Source organism: Podospora pseudocomata (genome assembly GCF_035222375.1).
Source record: "Podospora pseudocomata strain CBS 415.72m chromosome 1 map unlocalized CBS415.72m_1, whole genome shotgun sequence".
In the NCBI taxonomy this organism is placed as follows: Eukaryota; Fungi; Ascomycota; class Sordariomycetes; order Sordariales; family Podosporaceae; genus Podospora; species Podospora pseudocomata.
In genome coordinates this window covers 2,240,990-2,256,578 of record NW_026946363.1, presented here as the reverse complement: position 1 = coordinate 2,256,578, position 15,589 = coordinate 2,240,990, and the positions used below count along the sequence as shown (strand labels likewise).

The following is a 15,589-nucleotide window of genomic DNA, read 5'->3' as shown; positions in this document are numbered from 1 at the left end:
GACGGCGGCGTTTATGCAGGAAGATACACAGTGTGTGCGAAATCCGGCTTACTGTCACTTGGCCAGGGGCATTCAGGAACGCTCCATCACCTGGCCTGTGAGCCGGCATCCCGGCTGTATTTTTGCGGGTCACAGGAACTTGGCCTCTTGTAATCATGAACAATAGCGGGGTATTGAACGCGACAGTGATGAGGCGCAGACGGTCGCGTAGCTCTCCATCTAATAATCCGGGGCGCTGCGATACAGGCAATACGAAATTGACTCGGGCACAGAACAATGGAGATGGCATCAAGAAGAGGGAGAGCGGCATCTGAGCGCCAGATTTCGGTGGCGGGATCTTCGAGATTCATCCGAGCAGTCATCTGTCCATAGGAGGAGCCTGGCAATCACAGGTGGTTCAGACAGGATCTGGGGTAGCAATCCGTAGTTTGGATACCTGTTCCTGAAGAGGCACATATGCAAGTGACTTGTCTGTTGCTGTACGCGATCCCCTCTCCGCTGCGACTGTGTGTAGCATCGGCCTCCAAGAAGGGAGTTGAAGGCGTGGAGGACTCTGTTGCCGTGGGATGATTGGTGGTTGCTCGGCATTACTGTGTTGGTACTGAGGATAGGATAAGATACGGACGGTAGGTGTCAATGCCGGGGACAGTGGCTGCTCTGACCTTGCTCTCCTCATACGCAGTATTTAGTTATTGTCTTTTTATCTCCAGGTACTTGAAGCAAAACAGCAATCAGTTTTGGGGTAAATCAGATGAACAGCACAGCGAGCCTGTGTTCGGTTCATAGCCATCCTGGACCCACCCTGCCCCAAACCTGTCCTTTGCTCCGCTCCCGCGCGCCCAGGCTCACCACGGTATGAGCTCCAGGGGCTGGCACTGTTTGCACTCACGCACTCCCGGGCACACTGCAACAACGCTAGGCCCCCACCCGCAGTTTTCTCTCTGGTTGTGTTGTGTGCTCGGTTCACCTCGCCCTCTCTTTTACCACTCCCAATCTCCATCCTCTTTTCCCGTGTCCTTCTTCCTCACCACCGCCCCCGTCGCTCTGTCGACCCCCCTCCCCCCAAACAACTTGGTTCAATTCCGGTGGCAGATCTCGAGATTTGCGCTGGGTTGACCGTCCACTCCTTTAAAAAACACCTCATCGCCTTGGATTCGTCTGGGAAAAACAGCGTTTTGCTGCTTCATTGTTTGTTCGCTGCTCTTTCCAGTGCCCTTTGCAGCCATTCCGAGATCCCGATTGACGGTGAGTCTGCCTCCTTTTCGAGAGGAACTCAATTGCTTTTGTTTACTCCTGCGCTTCGCAATCGCTTCAATTGCCTCGATGGCTTCTTGTCACAATTGATTGTTCTAACACGCTCTTTGTGTCCGGTGGTTCCGGTCATTGCTGACCCCCATTTAGATCTCAGGTTGCAAACTGTCTTTAATCATTTAATTTTCACGACCAGACGTCCAACCCAACCAGCCCGGTTGGGTCCTAGATCGCACAGCTCGGTACTCATCAATCTTGCCGAGCGATCGCTTTTACTCTCGACGACGTCCACATGTCAGTTGCTTGGGACTGACCCTGCCATTCGTTTCTGGTGCCGCAGAGCGGCTTTGAAAAGATGGCAACCACATTCGGTTCCGACATGATGGTCGATGCTCCCACGGCCGACGGCCTCAACAACCTCACGATGCTTCGGCTTGCGGATTCCACAAACCCCAACGCTATGGGTCCCCACGATGATTACTCTTCCAGCCCACAGACATCGCCGAGAACGATTCCGCCTCCTCCGAACCCGCCATTCGTGTTTCCAGCACGACCTTCATCCTCTTCGGCTTCGGCCCCATCCACCTTCTCGCGCGCTACTGGGAGACGGCCGCGATCTGCGATAGAGCCTCATATCGCCGGGTTGGATTTGACTAAAGAGATTGACAATTCCAAGCCTCGAACGCCAGCGCTTCCCAATTTCTCCTTCAACCCTGGCGCCTCTTTGACGTCCACCCTCAGTCCCGAAAGCGCCTACCTCAGCCCTGCGCAGTCACCTTCTGCTCCCAGCTCTCCAAGAACAGCTGCTACCCGACCTGGTGGCCACGGACATCGTCGTGGCGGAAGCGAATTTGTTGGAGGAAAGCTTCGTGACGGGGAGGCCATCACGATCACCAATGTCAGCCCGACAAAACCAGAAAGCGGGATGGCCTCACCGATGTTGCAACCCACAAGACCACGGAGAGGTCACGCTCATCGTCGATCTGCCGCCATATCCAGCCACGATCTTTCCTCCATCATTCTGCCTCCACCACCGAACCCCAACTTGAGGGGAGGCAGCGCTCCTGCCAGCCCTATTTTTCCGAATCGCCCCGGTGGACAGGACTTCCCGACTGCCGAGCAGGGCAGAAAATCGGAGCCAAACATTGGATCACCATCGGAGGCGCCCACTGACTCCACTGGTGTCCCGATGGCCGACGTGGAAGGTGACGCCAAGCCACCGGCCAGAAACCGTGTGGGATTTTCAGACACGTTGGAGTATATCCCCAGACCGCTTTCTCTGGTCTCCAGTGACGCCTCCAGCACAGCTACCGCCCGCCCTGGACACTCTGTCTCGGGCAGCATCTCTTCGCTCATCTCGCTCACTACCGGTGAGCGTGATTTCAGCACACCTTTCACATTCGGCGGCCCAGCTGCCAAAATGAGCGATAGCCGGCCCAGTACAGCTGGGGCGGTGTTGGAGAACACCTTGAGTGCTCAGGAAGAGGAGCCTACTCCATCTTCGCCAAGGAGACGAGGATCAATCCCGTTTCTGGGTGCCATCCCTCCTGTTCTTCCCCACAGTCCGGCAACACCCAGCCCAACTCGGTCTGGCAAGAAATGGACCTTCTTTGGTCGCGAGGGCCGTGATTCACAGGCAACAGGATCACCCACACGCTTTCAATCAGAGAGCCCCCTCGCCTCCAGTTCTCACGTTAACTCGCCAGCTCCTGAGCGCGTTTCTGCGGAACAGTTTATGGACGACATGGCTCTTGAACCGGACGTGGTTTTGAACACCATGAAGCCACTCACCAAGAAGAGGAGCAAGAAGCAAAAGAAGGTCAAAACATGGGCTGGAACGATTCTTTCTCGCAAGTCCAAACATCGCTACGGAAAGCAAAAGAGGAGAACGCCAACACCGCCTCCACCTCGGTTCCTGGAGGAAGTCGATGCTCTCCAACAAGACTCGACCGATGCGCAAATCAACGTTCCGACCTTCACCGTCACCGAATCCCCGGATACAGGAGATTTCCAGTCTTGGACATTCCCCAAGCCTGTCTCTGTCCCTGATGAGGATATGTCGTACCAGATGATTGACCTTGATGCGGCTCTTGGTCCTTTCAATACGCCCCTGCCTCGAAACCCTGAGTGGGAGGCGGCGCAACGAGCCGGTGGCAACGTGAAGAAGCAGCTTCACAGCGCAGCCGGAATGAGCCGCTTCACTGGCCCGGGCATGCACTACCACCATCGCCGTGCGGAAAGCGCACCAGAAATGGTGCCTTTTGAAGGCGGTAGGCTTGGGTTCAGACGCTTTGGAAGCAGCTCCACCATGGCAGATGTGTTTGAGGAGGATGAAGAAGAAGAAGAGGAGGACAGCGATTCCGGCAAGAGCTCCGCTGGACAATCTACACCGCTGGTTGAAACCCCTGTTGTGGAAAAGTCGGAGAGCACAAGCCTTGCCCCTGAAGCGAGACCTTCTCCAATTGTCCCTCAGGAGTCTCCCGCTGCTAGGACCTCTCAGGATGGCGAGCAAGGGAAGGCGTTCCTTACTGTGGTGCCTGACTATACGATGGGCTCGGCGAATAGCGACACTCCGGACGCCGTCCCTGCCGTTGCACCGGGCACCCCGAGGAACTCTTCTTCAATTCACGGCGGTTATTCCGGATCCACCACACCATCCCCACGTCACGTTTCCCGTCCCAAGGATTTGGCGCCTGTCGATGTTGGGCCACTGAGCCTTCCGCCATCCTCGATGCCTCCCATCAGCCCCTTTTCCATGACGCAGTCATCGGCATTCCCATCTCCACGCACACCCATGTCGTACGACGCCCATCGGATCTCGACAGCGCCGTCATCCATCACGGAGGATAATTTCCAGTCGTTACTCTTGGGCGAGCCTGGTCCGGAAGTGCGCATCTCGGTCGATGATATCCCTTCGCTCACCAGCAGCAACTCGACCATGACGCGCGAAAGCCTGTTCCCCCAGCACCCCCAGGCAAGAAACCCGCCGTTGCACGACTTGCCACGGCCGGCTTCGTTCACTTCGACTGCCTTTGGGCGAAGGCGTTCCAGTCTGGCCAGCTTGAGCCGTTTGATTAGCAGCTCTCATGGCGAGCGGAGCAAGCTGTCAATGGAGGTTCCTCTGGACAGCGAGCCAGAGCAGAAGTCCAAAGTCAGCAAAGCCAAGAGATTGAGCAGGATGGTGAAGTTCTGGAAGCCTAAGGATAACGAGGCGGCGTAAGCCGCATAGGCGTCTCGGCATACGCATCACACACAACTCTGATAGATGGCTTGATTACGAGGTCGCCATGATCAAGACTTTTATCTCGGGAATGAATCACAAGACAACAATTGGTACCCGTTCGTTACTTCGCGTGGCTTTTGAGTACTGGGAATTTATGTAGGATTATGACTTTGAGGGTGAGGTTTCTAATTCGGGGAGCATGGCGTTGTTTATCTTATTTTCTGTTCTTTTTTTGTGTTTGGTCGCATGAGAACCAGGTTGCATGGAAGTTGTAGATGAACATGATCTCAATTGCCAAAGGTTACTTGTGTTGCTTTATGATTTTTTTTTTCCTGCTGGAGGAGGCTAGGTAGGAGGGGAGGACATGATGGGTGATGGACATATGATTCACAAATTTGGGGGAGGACGATGGTTTTTGATTCTCTGGACATATCAAATGCGCACAATGTGTTCGACCATAGCGAGGTAGTTAGGGCGGTTCACGCATCTAATGCATGACGAGGTCGACGCAATAGTTTTGAGTTTTGTAGAGGTGTGGAAGGGACTCCTTTTTGGGATGTGTATGTATGATCAGCCCGCTGGCACTCGGGGGTTTGGGATGCTGAAAACCATGCACTGTGCTCCGGGTTCCAGGGCAAGGTACGGTACGGTGCCTCGGTAATTTGGGACCGTTTGGTTCGGCAGTTTCAGCGGGTCTGATGCACGGAGGTGGTGTGGGGATGGGTGGGTGCCCGTGCCGTGCCGTGTTCAGCTGAGCTGCTGCCCGCGTGTGAGCTGAACCGTGACAGGTTTGGTTGGAGATTAGCAATCATCAACATTTATTTCTTGAAGACGACAACAACGACAAGTAGAGCCAAGATTCCCTCATAATCCATTCGCGAGCTTTTGTTTTCAGGATTAGGGTATTCGAACACCGACTGTTAGGGTTCCGTCACCAGCGCATCGCATCGCATTAGCTCGTCGCATACCGCATACCGCATACCGCATACCACATACCGCATACCTCGTCGCATACGGCACCTCGATAGACTTCCACCCCCTTCCAACCTCCAGCCGACCTACGTGACGATATCCCCTCCTCCCACATAGCTTCAGAAGAAAATGTCCTCCCGATCAAAACCATCGTCCTCTTCAGCCGCAGGAGCTCGGGCGGCAATCCGCCGCCTGGCAAAAGAATACGCCTCCATCCAATCCCAACTGTCAGACGCCCCAAACAAAGAGATAGAACTCGGGATCGAACGCCTCGGCCCGCCCGACCAAACCGACTTGTTGCATTGGGAGGCGGTACTGAACGGGAGAGGGTTAGGGGGTGGATATGCTGGTTTGTCTTCCCTCTTTTATTTCCCCCCCCCCCCTTTACAGCCATATCCCGATCAAATGCTGACATTGTGCGATGATAGATGGCAGGTGGTTACTAAAAATCACCATCCCCCCTACGTACCCCCTCTCCCCGCCGGAAATCAAGTTTGAAACCTCGATTGTCCATGCAAACGTGAAATTAGAGACCGGGGAGATATGTCTTGATTTACTAAAAGATGCCTGGAGCCCGGCGTATAGTGTGTTGGAGTGTGTAAAGGCAGTGAGGATGCTGCTTGATCATCCGGGGATTGACTCACCTCTCAACGTCGACGTTGCTGCGCTGCTCAGGGAGGGGGATGAGATTGGCGCGAGGGGGTTGGTGGAGCTTTGGATTGGGGATCAGCCTGGGGGGAGGTATGAGGGGAGTTAACTAACCTGGGGATGGGATAGGACAGGAGGAGGTCTGGATTAACGATATCGAATCGTAATAGCGCACGTTTCAGGAGTAGGATATCAGTTGGCTTTGAAAGAGATGTTGATCGTCACCTCTGGAACTCTCAAACTCTGGAAGATAATACATTGGGGAGGGGGCCTTCACATCATCTCTCATCCCGTTTTCTCTCGTAGCCCCATAATACCCCAATCATAAACTTGAATCATATCATGTGGTATCTGTATAACTTTCTAACGACTCAAAAAAGACAACCCCTCCCCCCTTGCTCGCCCCAAGTCTCCATGAATTCGTTTCGCAATTGAAAGCTTGAACACCAAACCCAGGTACCCGTCCCGGCTTCAATGTCCTCTCTATGTTTTTGTAGACCGGCCGCCCCCTCCCCCCTCCCTAACCTCCCGCATTTACATTTGATAAATGACTAAACCAAAAAAATAAAATAAAAAAATCGTATGAATGGTTTCTGCTTCAAATATCTCGTCTCTCTCTTCCTCTATACACACACACACATGCACAACTACCCATTATAGCCCCTCATAGCTACACACCTCATCCCCCTTTCCCCAAAGTACTTTTCCCGGGACTTTTAAACCCAGTCCCATCCGCAGCTGCAGTGCTACTACCTTTCTTGCTTGCTGTATCTTGCAACGTTTCACTCATTGTAATGGTAGACCTATCTTCCCGTTAGCAACAACATTCTCCCTTCCAAAAGAAAAAGGCAAAAAAAAAAAAAATACCTTATAATTAGGCAACCCAAAAGGCTGCCACCCCAACCTCTTCGCCATCTTCGCAAACCCCTCCGTCTCGATCAGGTGGTAAAACGAAAAGGGCGGAAACATGGCCCCGTCCCGGTGCACGTCCGCCTTGACCAACAACGCCGCGCCCCCCACCCCGTCCAGCGGCACCGTCTCCTGCCTCAGCCCGTCCGTCTTGTGCATGTACGCCATCAGCGCCCGGTACGTGGCCATGTCGGCGTAACCTTCCAGCAAAATGTCGTCCGGCCCCATCTTCTTGGCCAGCTCCACCGCCGTCGGGCTGTCCTGCCAGTTGTTGAAGTCGTACGGCCTCTCGTCCATCGCCTTCTTCTCCGTGTTGTAGAACCGCTGGAAGCAGTTGGGCGCGATGACGGGCTTGTTGTGGGCGGCGAGGTCCTGGATCAGATCGGAGGGCGTCTCGATGACGTCGGCGTCGAGCCAGAGGACCCACGAGGTGGCCGGGCCGAGGGTGGTGAAGAGCAGCGAGTTGCGGGCTTTGGCCATGGCGGCGCGGCGGATCTTTTGGTTTTGGATCTTGTGCCGTTCGGCTTCGTCTTGGGATTGGAGAGGGGGGTCAAAGTCTTGTCGGAGGATGATAATGCTTTTGAACCGGTCTTTTTCCGGGCCCGACTTTTGTGTTTTGGCGATTTGCTTTTGGAGTTCGGTTGTGGCGGCGTTGCCCTCCTTTGTCTTGGGGAGGATGAAGCCCAGGGTGATTAGCTCGTGGGGGTAGGACAGCTTCAAGAGGTTGTCCCAGTACTGCTGGTAGAAGCGGGCCATGGGGGTGAGGAGGAGGATGTTCTCCCGATTGCCCAGGGGGTCGCTGGTGATGGTGACATTGTTGAGGTTGTAGTGGGCGACGGGCGGCGCCTTTGGTTTCCCTCCTCCGGTCGACTTGCGGAATGGAGAGGTGGGTGGTGATAGCGGGTGAGATGCTGCGCTGGCTTTTCTGGAAGCAGAGAAATCAGGGGCCGAGGAGCCTATTAAAAAGTATAAGACAAGAATGGTGAAAACGGCGCCGATAGCGAGAGTGACTGGGCTCGCCTTCTTGAGGCGAACCGGCCCCAGTGGACGCGCCATGGGCTTAGATGTGATATGGGGAAACTCGGCGCATAGAGTTGGTCGTTGTTCGTCACCGTCTGTCGACTCGAACTTGCATCGAAGAAATTCCCAACGGGCGGCGCGCACCCAAAGGTGTTGGCTTGGCGAAATGAATCTCGACGGACGATGTCGAAACCACAGGCCGCAGGATCGGAATTCCAGGTCGTGTCTTGGGTGGTGGCCGCTTGTTCGCTTGTTCGCCAAAGAACTGGCGATTCCTCGTCAATTGGAAAAAATAATCCAAGCCGACGGGAGGTGGACGGATGGGGATCTGGCAAAGGCCAACTTCGAGAAGGACAAGTGCCTGGGTTTCTCTTAATTAATGGCAAGGGGCGGACTTGGCACACTACTGCCAGGTAGGTACTTGTATGACCACCAGTGCTTAGAAGAGGGGCCCTTGATCGATCAGTGAACTGTGCAGTATGGATATTCAGTGAAGATAAAACCAAGTGTCTTATAATAGCGAGTCAGACAAAGCGTGGCCATGCTTCAGCCCCGAAGGTCAGCCTCCATCTCAGGGTCTGGCCGTTATAAAAAATATAAAACCCAGGGACTGTTTGCAGTAACAGTCAGGGGCTTTGCTGGCGTGGAGAGTTGCCGTACCTAACGGCACTAAAACACCGTCATTCACACTGTCTGTGCACACTGTGGACCTAGCTGAGCTGCGTCACGGCAGGCAGCCTGAGCAGTGCGCCAGAGCCAGAGCTACAACGCAACTTTGAACAAACTCCAGATCACAATCAACAGCTGTACAAGAAACAGATCGCCGACAAGCCTCAGCACCGACTCGGTCATCTTTTCGATCACGCCACCGTCATTCCAACATATTCTCGCACTCGTCCACAGGCTGCACCTCCCGCAATGTCGATAACACCCATCATCACCTTCAAGGCGGGCCTCTGCCAGGTCGACGTTCGTCTGGTCCTTCTTGTCTCGAGCTATCCCCCCCTTTACTGACGACGCAACAGCACAACTCGAAGCCTTACAAGGTTGAGCCCGACTCCAGACCTGGCTATATCTATCTGTACTCGGAAGATGGTATGCTATGCCAATCACCCGGCTCTCCAGCGACAAACACCAGCTAACACAAGCCACACCTAGACCTCATCCACTTTTGTTGGCGACCCAGAAATGTCCCCCTCGACGAGCCCGAGATTGATCTCGTCATGGTCCCAACCGATGGTCACTTCACCCCTTACAACACCCGCAACCCCACCGAGCCCTCAGCCAAGACCAACGGTCGCATCTTCGTCCTCAAGTTCACTTCATCCTCTCAGAGACACATCTTCTGGCTTCAGTCAAAGCCACAGGGGCAGAGCGGCGATCCCACCTGGTTCAGCCCCAGGGATCTCAAGATCGGAGAGATCGTCGACCAGCTCTTGCAGGGAGAGGAGGTGGACGTGACCCGTGAGCTGGCCTCGGTCCGCAACAACACCGACGACAGCCGACGTGATGACGAGGACGAGACGATGGAGGACGTTGAGGGGCACGGCGACGCCCATGCCCACCACCGCGGCGGCAGCGGAGGTGCCGGTCCTGGAGCTACTGGGGGAGACTTCCGGCAAGAGGGCGAGGACTCGAGAGATGGAGGTGCTGATGGTGCGAGAGCGTAGGTGTTGATACTCTATCCGCATGGCTTAATCATGGTTTTCTGGCGCAAGAGGATAGACAAGCTTGCAGATAGCATGTACTTTCCTAGACTTGGCCAGCAAAGGGCCCTCAAAGAATGCGAATTCTGGCGTTTACTTTCCCGGTTATATCTGAGCACCAACGTTTGCGCAAGTGCTGATGTGTTGTCTTTTCACAGGGCAAGCAACAATACAAACAACGACGCTGCCGATGCGGTGCGGAACTTCCTGGCCTCGATCCAGGCCAACCAGAAGCTCGGCGGGGGCGGTGGTCAGTCAGCTCAGGGCAAGCTTTATCCCCTGCTCAATGATCTTCTCGAACCATCGACTACAATCCCCATGCTCGACTCGGCGTCAGATGAATACGTCGACAACTTGCTGAGCTACCTCCCACCCATGGTACTGGTTCTCTCGCAGCAGGGTGAGAACGGGGATGACATTGACAAGGAGCCCAGTGCGGAGGCAGTAGAGGCTGCCAAGCAGGCCATGAGCTCCGGGCAGAAGCGCGCTCTCCTAAAGAAGGTGCTGCGCAGTCCTCAGTTTACGCAAAGTCTAGCAAGCCTGACATCAGCGCTCCGGGATGGCGGCCTGCCTACTGTCGCGGGTTCTTTGGGTATTGCGGTTGAGAACGGTGGTCTGGTGAGGGGCGGGTCTGTGCCGCTGGGTGGTGGTGATGCTGTTGAGGCTTTCGTTGAGGGGGTGAAGAAGACGGTGCAGAAGAAGTGAAGCTACGTCTTGATTTCTGGATTTGAGACTCTTTAATAAGGGGAACGTTTGTAGTCCTCTCGTCGAGAAACACGGACATGAATAGAATAAGGATGTGTAATGATAACAAGACTGTCCTTTGCACGGAACCAAGGGGTAGTAGAATGCGTAAATAAACAGTGCCAGCCCCGATCTCTTTCTTCTGGGCCTCCAACCTCAATGTGGGGCCGTCGCGCCAAGGCCGCTGTACCCCAGGTTTCTTGTCGCAAGCGGCGCAACGTCATTTCAATGCTGGTTTCGACTGTTCTCAAAAAAAAACATTCCACGTCCTCGATTCTCTTTTCACCTTTTACACAAACACCAAAACCATTTCTGACCACCACCACATCCGTCAACATGGCCGCCGAAGCCGAATACTGGACGTTTCCAACCGACAAGGAGCTGTTTGATCAGGACGAGCGCATCTCGTTTTCGAAGCTGGACAACAAGTACATCGCCGTTCAGGACGACGGCACCGAATACGAGTTTGACGAGGGCCTGAGGCGCTGGATACCTATCATCGACGAGGCGCTTTTTGAGCAGCAGCAGAGGGGATACATGGTGCCCGGGGTGGATGAGGATGATGATGGGTCGGCGCAGGGTGTGAAGAGGAAGATGGGGTATGGGGATGATAGAGAGGTAAGCTTGCCGCGAAGAGCGAACACACCACCATTTTTGCAACATCGGCTACGTGCTGTGTGTTGTTTTCCTTTTTTTTTTTTCTCTCTGTTTTTTTTTTTTTCTTATCCTTCCTTCACTACCTACCTCCGTGATGATGTTTCTATACGCGAAGAGAAGGAAGACACCATATCACACCAGACAATCTGAGAACAATAAAGAAACATTTTCGCCTCGATATATTCGTTCCTCTTTTCTGGATGATATCAAAGCACCACCATTATGCAACCCGAAGGACAGAACACTAACCATACCTTTACCTTTTCTTTCTTTTCCCCCCACAACAGGACTTCTCACAGAATGGCACCTCAACAAAAAGCAAAAAGAAGCAACGCCCGCCCCCGCAACCAAGGCAAAACACGGCCGTGTACGTCACTGGTCTTCCGTCGGACGCGACAGTCGAAGAAGTGGCCGAGTTGTTTTCGCGAAAGTGCGGGGTTATTGCCGAGGAGATTGACTCGGGGAGGCCGAGGATCAAGATGTACACGGACGGGGAGGGAAAGTTTAAGGGGGACGCGCTGGTGGTTTTTTTCAAGCCGCAGAGCGTGGAGATGGCGATTATGTTGCTGGATGACACGGATTTTCGATTTGGGGAGGGGGGAACGAAAATGAAGGTTCAGGCGGCGGATATGAGTTATAAGAGGGTGAAGTATGATGAGGAAAAGGGGGATGGGGAGGGGGGTAATGGGGGGGAAGGGGGGGTGAAACAGGAGGGGGGTAATAACAACAACAAGAAGGCCAGTCAGGATAAGCAAAAGATTATTAGGAAGACGCAGAAGTTATCGGCCAAGTTGGCGGATTGGTCGGATGAGGAGGAGGAAAAGGTGGGTGGGGGAGGGGGGAAGTGGGACAAGGTTGTCATTTTGAGGCACATGTTTACGTTGGAGGAGCTGGAGGAGGATCCGGCTGCGCTGTTGGACATCAAAGATGACATCAGGGAGGAGTGTGAGACGTTGGGGAAGGTGAACAATGTTATTTTGTATGATCAGGAGGAGGAGGGGATCGTGATGGTCAAGTTTGGGAGTCGGGAGGCGGCGGAGAAGTGTCTGAGCAAGATGCACGGGAGGAAGTTTGATGGGAGGACGGTAGAGGCCTTTTTTGCGACGGGGAGGGAGAGGTTTAGGAAGAGTAGGGATGCTGGGGGGGAGGAGGGGGAGGAGAGTGAGTAGGGGGGGTTGGTTTGGGTACGTGTAAGTGTTTTTGACCTTAGGGGCTAATCGACAGTAATTCCAAGAAAGACTCTTCTTGTCTGGTGGGGGCAGTATTTATGAAGAACTGGAAGACATGTCATTTGTTTCTGTCTGAATATGGAAGAGTCTCATATGGTAAGCTATCTAGACATGATGGGGCTGGTTTTTGCAAATGAATCTTTTTTTTGTCTTCATCTCGCCGGGAGAGCAGAACAGGGGGAGGAGGGGTGTAAACATCGCCAAGGGGATAACGACGGGATGATATATTACTGTATTATTATTAAGAGCCTATCATCAGCCACATGCATTATCCCAAACGCCTGACACATGTCCTTCAAGAGGCTAGGTAGCTAGTTGCGGGTTCGCTACACGCAGCTGCACTGCTGCAGGCAGGTGTAAGCCGCGGCAGTGCCGGCGGTGATCACCACGCCGATGCTTTCTTTGCAAAAGACGCCCTCGGCTGTGCACTTTGCCGTGTCGGCCTGGATGGAGGCGGTGCCAAAGTCGCACCGCAAGGTCCGGACGACAAGGTCTTGACGGAGGGAGACGAGGGGCGAGGCGAGGGCATGCCGTTGGGCCAGGGCCAGGAGGGTGAGGAGGATGAACTGGATGGTTTTTGTTAGTGGAAGGGGATGGCTGGAACAAGGGGTGATTTACCTTCTTCATTTTTGGGCGGTGGACTTGGGAGATTTCTTGGGTTGGTGGGTGGGTTGTCCGAAGGAGGGTTAAGTGAGACCGAAATTGTCTTGGGACCCTTTTTATGTTCCGGCAGATCGGGACGGTGATGTCAGGGTTTTTGATGAACCCGTCTTCATTCCAGCCGTGTTGGCTACCTTACCTAGTGTGTACATTCCTTCTGTTTCGGGGATTCTATCGACGAGACTCTGCCGGAAGCAATGGGTGTTGGGCTGATGCGATGGCTTCCGGCTGATAGCGGGAGGGTTTAAACTGTTCGCGGTCTGATTTTCAAATGGGCCGTGATTTGTCCAGTGTAGGTGAGAATGCCAATAGGGAGTCTTTGATTCCGTTCGAAACGGATGAGAAGCCACAAGCGATCCGGATACACGCGATATGGGCAGTCTCGTATTCTCCCAGCGCCACTTCCCACACATCTAGCCACCGTTTCCTCGTCGTCATTAGACCACAGATATCCAGCACCACTCTTCCTATTCTCTTATTCAAGCCCGCAACATACCAGGCTGATACCCTAGGACGACAGGCATTCACAAAATCTGCAAAGTTCTCCTGTTGATGTGTTTGGATCCTTCTCTTTCACCATTGACCCGTCCTCATCGCACGCCCAGCCCAGCTGTCTGCAAAGCTGGGTGGCTTGGGCGGTGCTCAAGACCGCATCGTTGCATACCAGCTGGTACACGGTCTGACGCTTTGTGAGCACCGACCCAGCGGGAAGCTGGAAGCTGTGTTGAGAAGTTGAGCTACATGGCTTGGGAGAGAGTAGGGGAGAAAAATGCTGCCTTGTAGGCTGGCTCTGCCAGAGAAAGAGGTATACTCCCCTGTGGTGGTTATCCCCTCTGATGTCTATGACGTTGGTGTCTTTGATAGGCTCTTTGGTTTGAGTCTGTTGATTAACACAGCTGTGGTTTGTTCATCATGTCTCTTTGAATCTCGTTGCGGACCTTCAAGTGACAATCACGCGCTAGATGGACAGCACCAAGCCTTGCCTCAGTTCATCAGTGTGTTCAAGATAGCTTGCTACGCGGGAGTCATGTAGAAACCGTCCTCATCGACAGTGTGGAGATTGCGAGATTCTCATTATACCGTAATTGTATGGGATTCAGGATAAGGTAACCAAGCGGTGCGGGAAAGTTGTTTGGCTTGGTGCTGTGTTATATTTCGGTCCGTATCACCTCTCGTTAGGCAGGTAACACACTAAGAAGGTTTGAAGATGATGCTGCTTTGCATTCTGATTGTTTCAACCCACGGAAGATTTTGACTTGAGAAGGACTGGCGAGACATCATGGAAGAATATAACGTTTAAGGGTGCCCTAACTCGATAATAACTCTCACCTTGGACAGAAATTTGCGGTCCAATATGCAGTGCTGTAGTATCAGACAAAGCAGATTATGAATTAATAACAAAACGCACATAGATTCCTAAGCTACTAAGCTGATGAGAGAAGCCACCAAATCAACCGATTAAGCTTCAAATACCGCAACAAACGCAAGCCACTATTACACACCATCGAAGCAGAAACATCCTTATTATTCCCACATCAACCTCTCCTTCATCAAAACCACCACCCCCTCAGCACCACAGCAGCTTCAAAGCGCGATATTCCTCTAATCAGCCCCTAAATACCACCGGCAGGCGGGTCGAGAATGACGTTGACGCGGCAATAGCAGATCTCGAAGCAGACTTGCTCAGGGGCTTGATCCGTCGTAGTAGGTGTCCATTCCAGCTCTCCATCCAGAGTGCAGGAGATCCCATTGCGTGAGCAGAAGACGTTGGGGTCCCCACCACCAGGGACAGTCCCCGGTGAGCATTCGATCACGAACGGGGTGACAAGGTCTTGTCGTTTGGCCGGTGCCGAATCGGACATAACGGGCGAGGCAAGGGCCTGGTGAAATGCGGTGCCCATGGCGAGGACGGTGAGGAGGGAGAACTGGATAGGCATTCTAGATCAGAAAGTGGATATTGGCAGTTGTTACCTATCGAGGGACACACCTTCATTGTGCTGGACTTGGGCGAGAGGGCAAGAGAAAGCAAGCTAGGCAGGTTGTGATTAGATGGATTTTGTGGTGAGCTGATATTGTCGACTGAAGAGCTTGCAGGGTCCAAAAGTTCAGTCTGAATTTGAGTGTCTATGCGATCCCTTTATAGTTGTAGAGCTAAACGAATAACTGGACTCGTTTTCGGATGAACATAACGATGTTGAGACCCCCTGTTGCGGATACGGTGATTAGCTGTTGATCTGTCTTGTAGTTTCGGCCCGCATTGTGGTTCTCCTCGGTGGCTTATCTTCAAAGAGGGCTTGAAGAACTCGCCGGAGATGACAATGTCTTGCAGTCCGGTAACTATGTTCCGAAGATCGCCAGTTTGCTTCAGGTTGGACCCGAAGGCTAAGAAATAATTCCGAAGTGTCTTGGATTTCTTGGGTCCGCCCAGGCAATTCGATGGGGAAGTGCAGATATCGGCGATGCTGATGATATCCATTTTGAATTACTACTGGTACGCCTCAGAAGAAAGAACCCACCTCAACCGTCACTTGATCAAGCGGGAGTGCAAGTCAAAGACTACAATTGGATGG

At 53.3% G+C, this 15,589-nt stretch overlaps 7 protein-coding genes across 7 annotated transcripts; 4 read left to right on the top strand and 3 right to left on the bottom strand.

Moving 5' to 3' along the window:
• Positions 1–1,606: 1,606 nt before the first annotated feature.
• QC762_109250 (uncharacterized protein) lies at positions 1,607–4,471 on the top strand (the record flags this gene model as incomplete). The annotated part of the gene is made up of 1 exon (XM_062885346.1): positions 1,607–4,471. One exon carries the CDS (start codon positions 1,607–1,609, stop codon positions 4,469–4,471), a length of 2,865 nt encoding a protein of 954 aa, XP_062748302.1.
• A 1,104-nt stretch (positions 4,472–5,575) lies between these two features.
• PEX4 (E2 ubiquitin-protein ligase peroxin 4) lies at positions 5,576–6,402 on the top strand (the record flags this gene model as incomplete). Its single annotated transcript, XM_062885345.1, has 2 exons — positions 5,576–5,795; positions 5,875–6,402. The coding sequence occupies 2 exons, from the start codon at positions 5,576–5,578 to the stop codon at positions 6,201–6,203; spliced, it is 549 nt and encodes a 182-aa protein (XP_062748301.1). The 3' UTR covers positions 6,204–6,402.
• A 231-nt stretch (positions 6,403–6,633) lies between these two features.
• MNN9 (Golgi mannosyltransferase complex subunit) lies at positions 6,634–9,019 on the bottom strand. The gene is made up of 2 exons (XM_062885344.1): positions 6,962–9,019; positions 6,634–6,897 (listed from the first exon to the last, which is right to left on the bottom strand). Exons 1-2 carry the CDS (start codon positions 8,057–8,059, stop codon positions 6,877–6,879), a joined length of 1,119 nt encoding a protein of 372 aa, XP_062748300.1. The 5' UTR covers positions 8,060–9,019; the 3' UTR covers positions 6,634–6,876.
• Positions 8,661–10,660, top strand: QC762_109220 (uncharacterized protein). The gene is made up of 4 exons (XM_062885343.1): positions 8,661–8,992; positions 9,049–9,118; positions 9,182–9,689; positions 9,888–10,660. Exons 1-4 carry the CDS (start codon positions 8,942–8,944, stop codon positions 10,432–10,434), a joined length of 1,176 nt encoding a protein of 391 aa, XP_062748299.1. The 5' UTR covers positions 8,661–8,941; the 3' UTR covers positions 10,435–10,660.
• A 55-nt stretch (positions 10,661–10,715) lies between these two features.
• Positions 10,716–12,540, top strand: QC762_109200 (uncharacterized protein). The gene is made up of 2 exons (XM_062885342.1): positions 10,716–11,091; positions 11,418–12,540. The coding sequence occupies exons 1-2, from the start codon at positions 10,810–10,812 to the stop codon at positions 12,297–12,299; spliced, it is 1,164 nt and encodes a 387-aa protein (XP_062748298.1). The 5' UTR covers positions 10,716–10,809; the 3' UTR covers positions 12,300–12,540.
• On the bottom strand, positions 12,407–13,333 carry QC762_109189 (uncharacterized protein). Its single transcript, XM_062885341.1, has 2 exons — positions 12,978–13,333; positions 12,407–12,925 (listed from the first exon to the last, which is right to left on the bottom strand). The coding sequence occupies exons 1-2, from the start codon at positions 12,984–12,986 to the stop codon at positions 12,686–12,688; spliced, it is 249 nt and encodes an 82-aa protein (XP_062748297.1). The 5' UTR covers positions 12,987–13,333; the 3' UTR covers positions 12,407–12,685.
• Positions 13,334–14,417: 1,084 nt separating this feature from the next.
• On the bottom strand, positions 14,418–15,441 carry QC762_109180 (uncharacterized protein). The gene is made up of 2 exons (XM_062885340.1): positions 15,007–15,441; positions 14,418–14,944 (listed from the first exon to the last, which is right to left on the bottom strand). Exons 1-2 carry the CDS (start codon positions 15,010–15,012, stop codon positions 14,633–14,635), a joined length of 318 nt encoding a protein of 105 aa, XP_062748296.1. The 5' UTR covers positions 15,013–15,441; the 3' UTR covers positions 14,418–14,632.
• Positions 15,442–15,589: the final 148 nt, after the last annotated feature.

What these genes read in the sequence shown, in the direction of transcription:
- MNN9 (XM_062885344.1), bottom strand. Translation starts at nt 8,059, where the DNA reads ATGGCGCGTCCACTGGGGCCGGTTCGCCTCAAGAAGGCGAGCCCAGTC. An exon ending in TTGGGTTGCCTAATTATAAG is followed by an intron (nt 6,898 to 6,961) that starts GTATTTTTTTTT and finishes ACGGGAAGATAG; the next exon opens with GTCTACCATTACAATGAGTG.
- QC762_109220 (XM_062885343.1), top strand. Translation starts at nt 8,942, where the DNA reads ATGTCGATAACACCCATCATCACCTTCAAGGCGGGCCTCTGCCAGGTC. An exon ending in CGGGCCTCTGCCAGGTCGAC is followed by an intron (nt 8,993 to 9,048) that starts GTTCGTCTGGTC and finishes ACGACGCAACAG; the next exon opens with CACAACTCGAAGCCTTACAA. An exon ending in GGTGCTGATGGTGCGAGAGC is followed by an intron (nt 9,690 to 9,887) that starts GTAGGTGTTGAT and finishes GTCTTTTCACAG; the next exon opens with GGCAAGCAACAATACAAACA.
- QC762_109200 (XM_062885342.1), top strand. Translation starts at nt 10,810, where the DNA reads ATGGCCGCCGAAGCCGAATACTGGACGTTTCCAACCGACAAGGAGCTG. An exon ending in GGTATGGGGATGATAGAGAG is followed by an intron (nt 11,092 to 11,417) that starts GTAAGCTTGCCG and finishes CCCCCACAACAG; the next exon opens with GACTTCTCACAGAATGGCAC.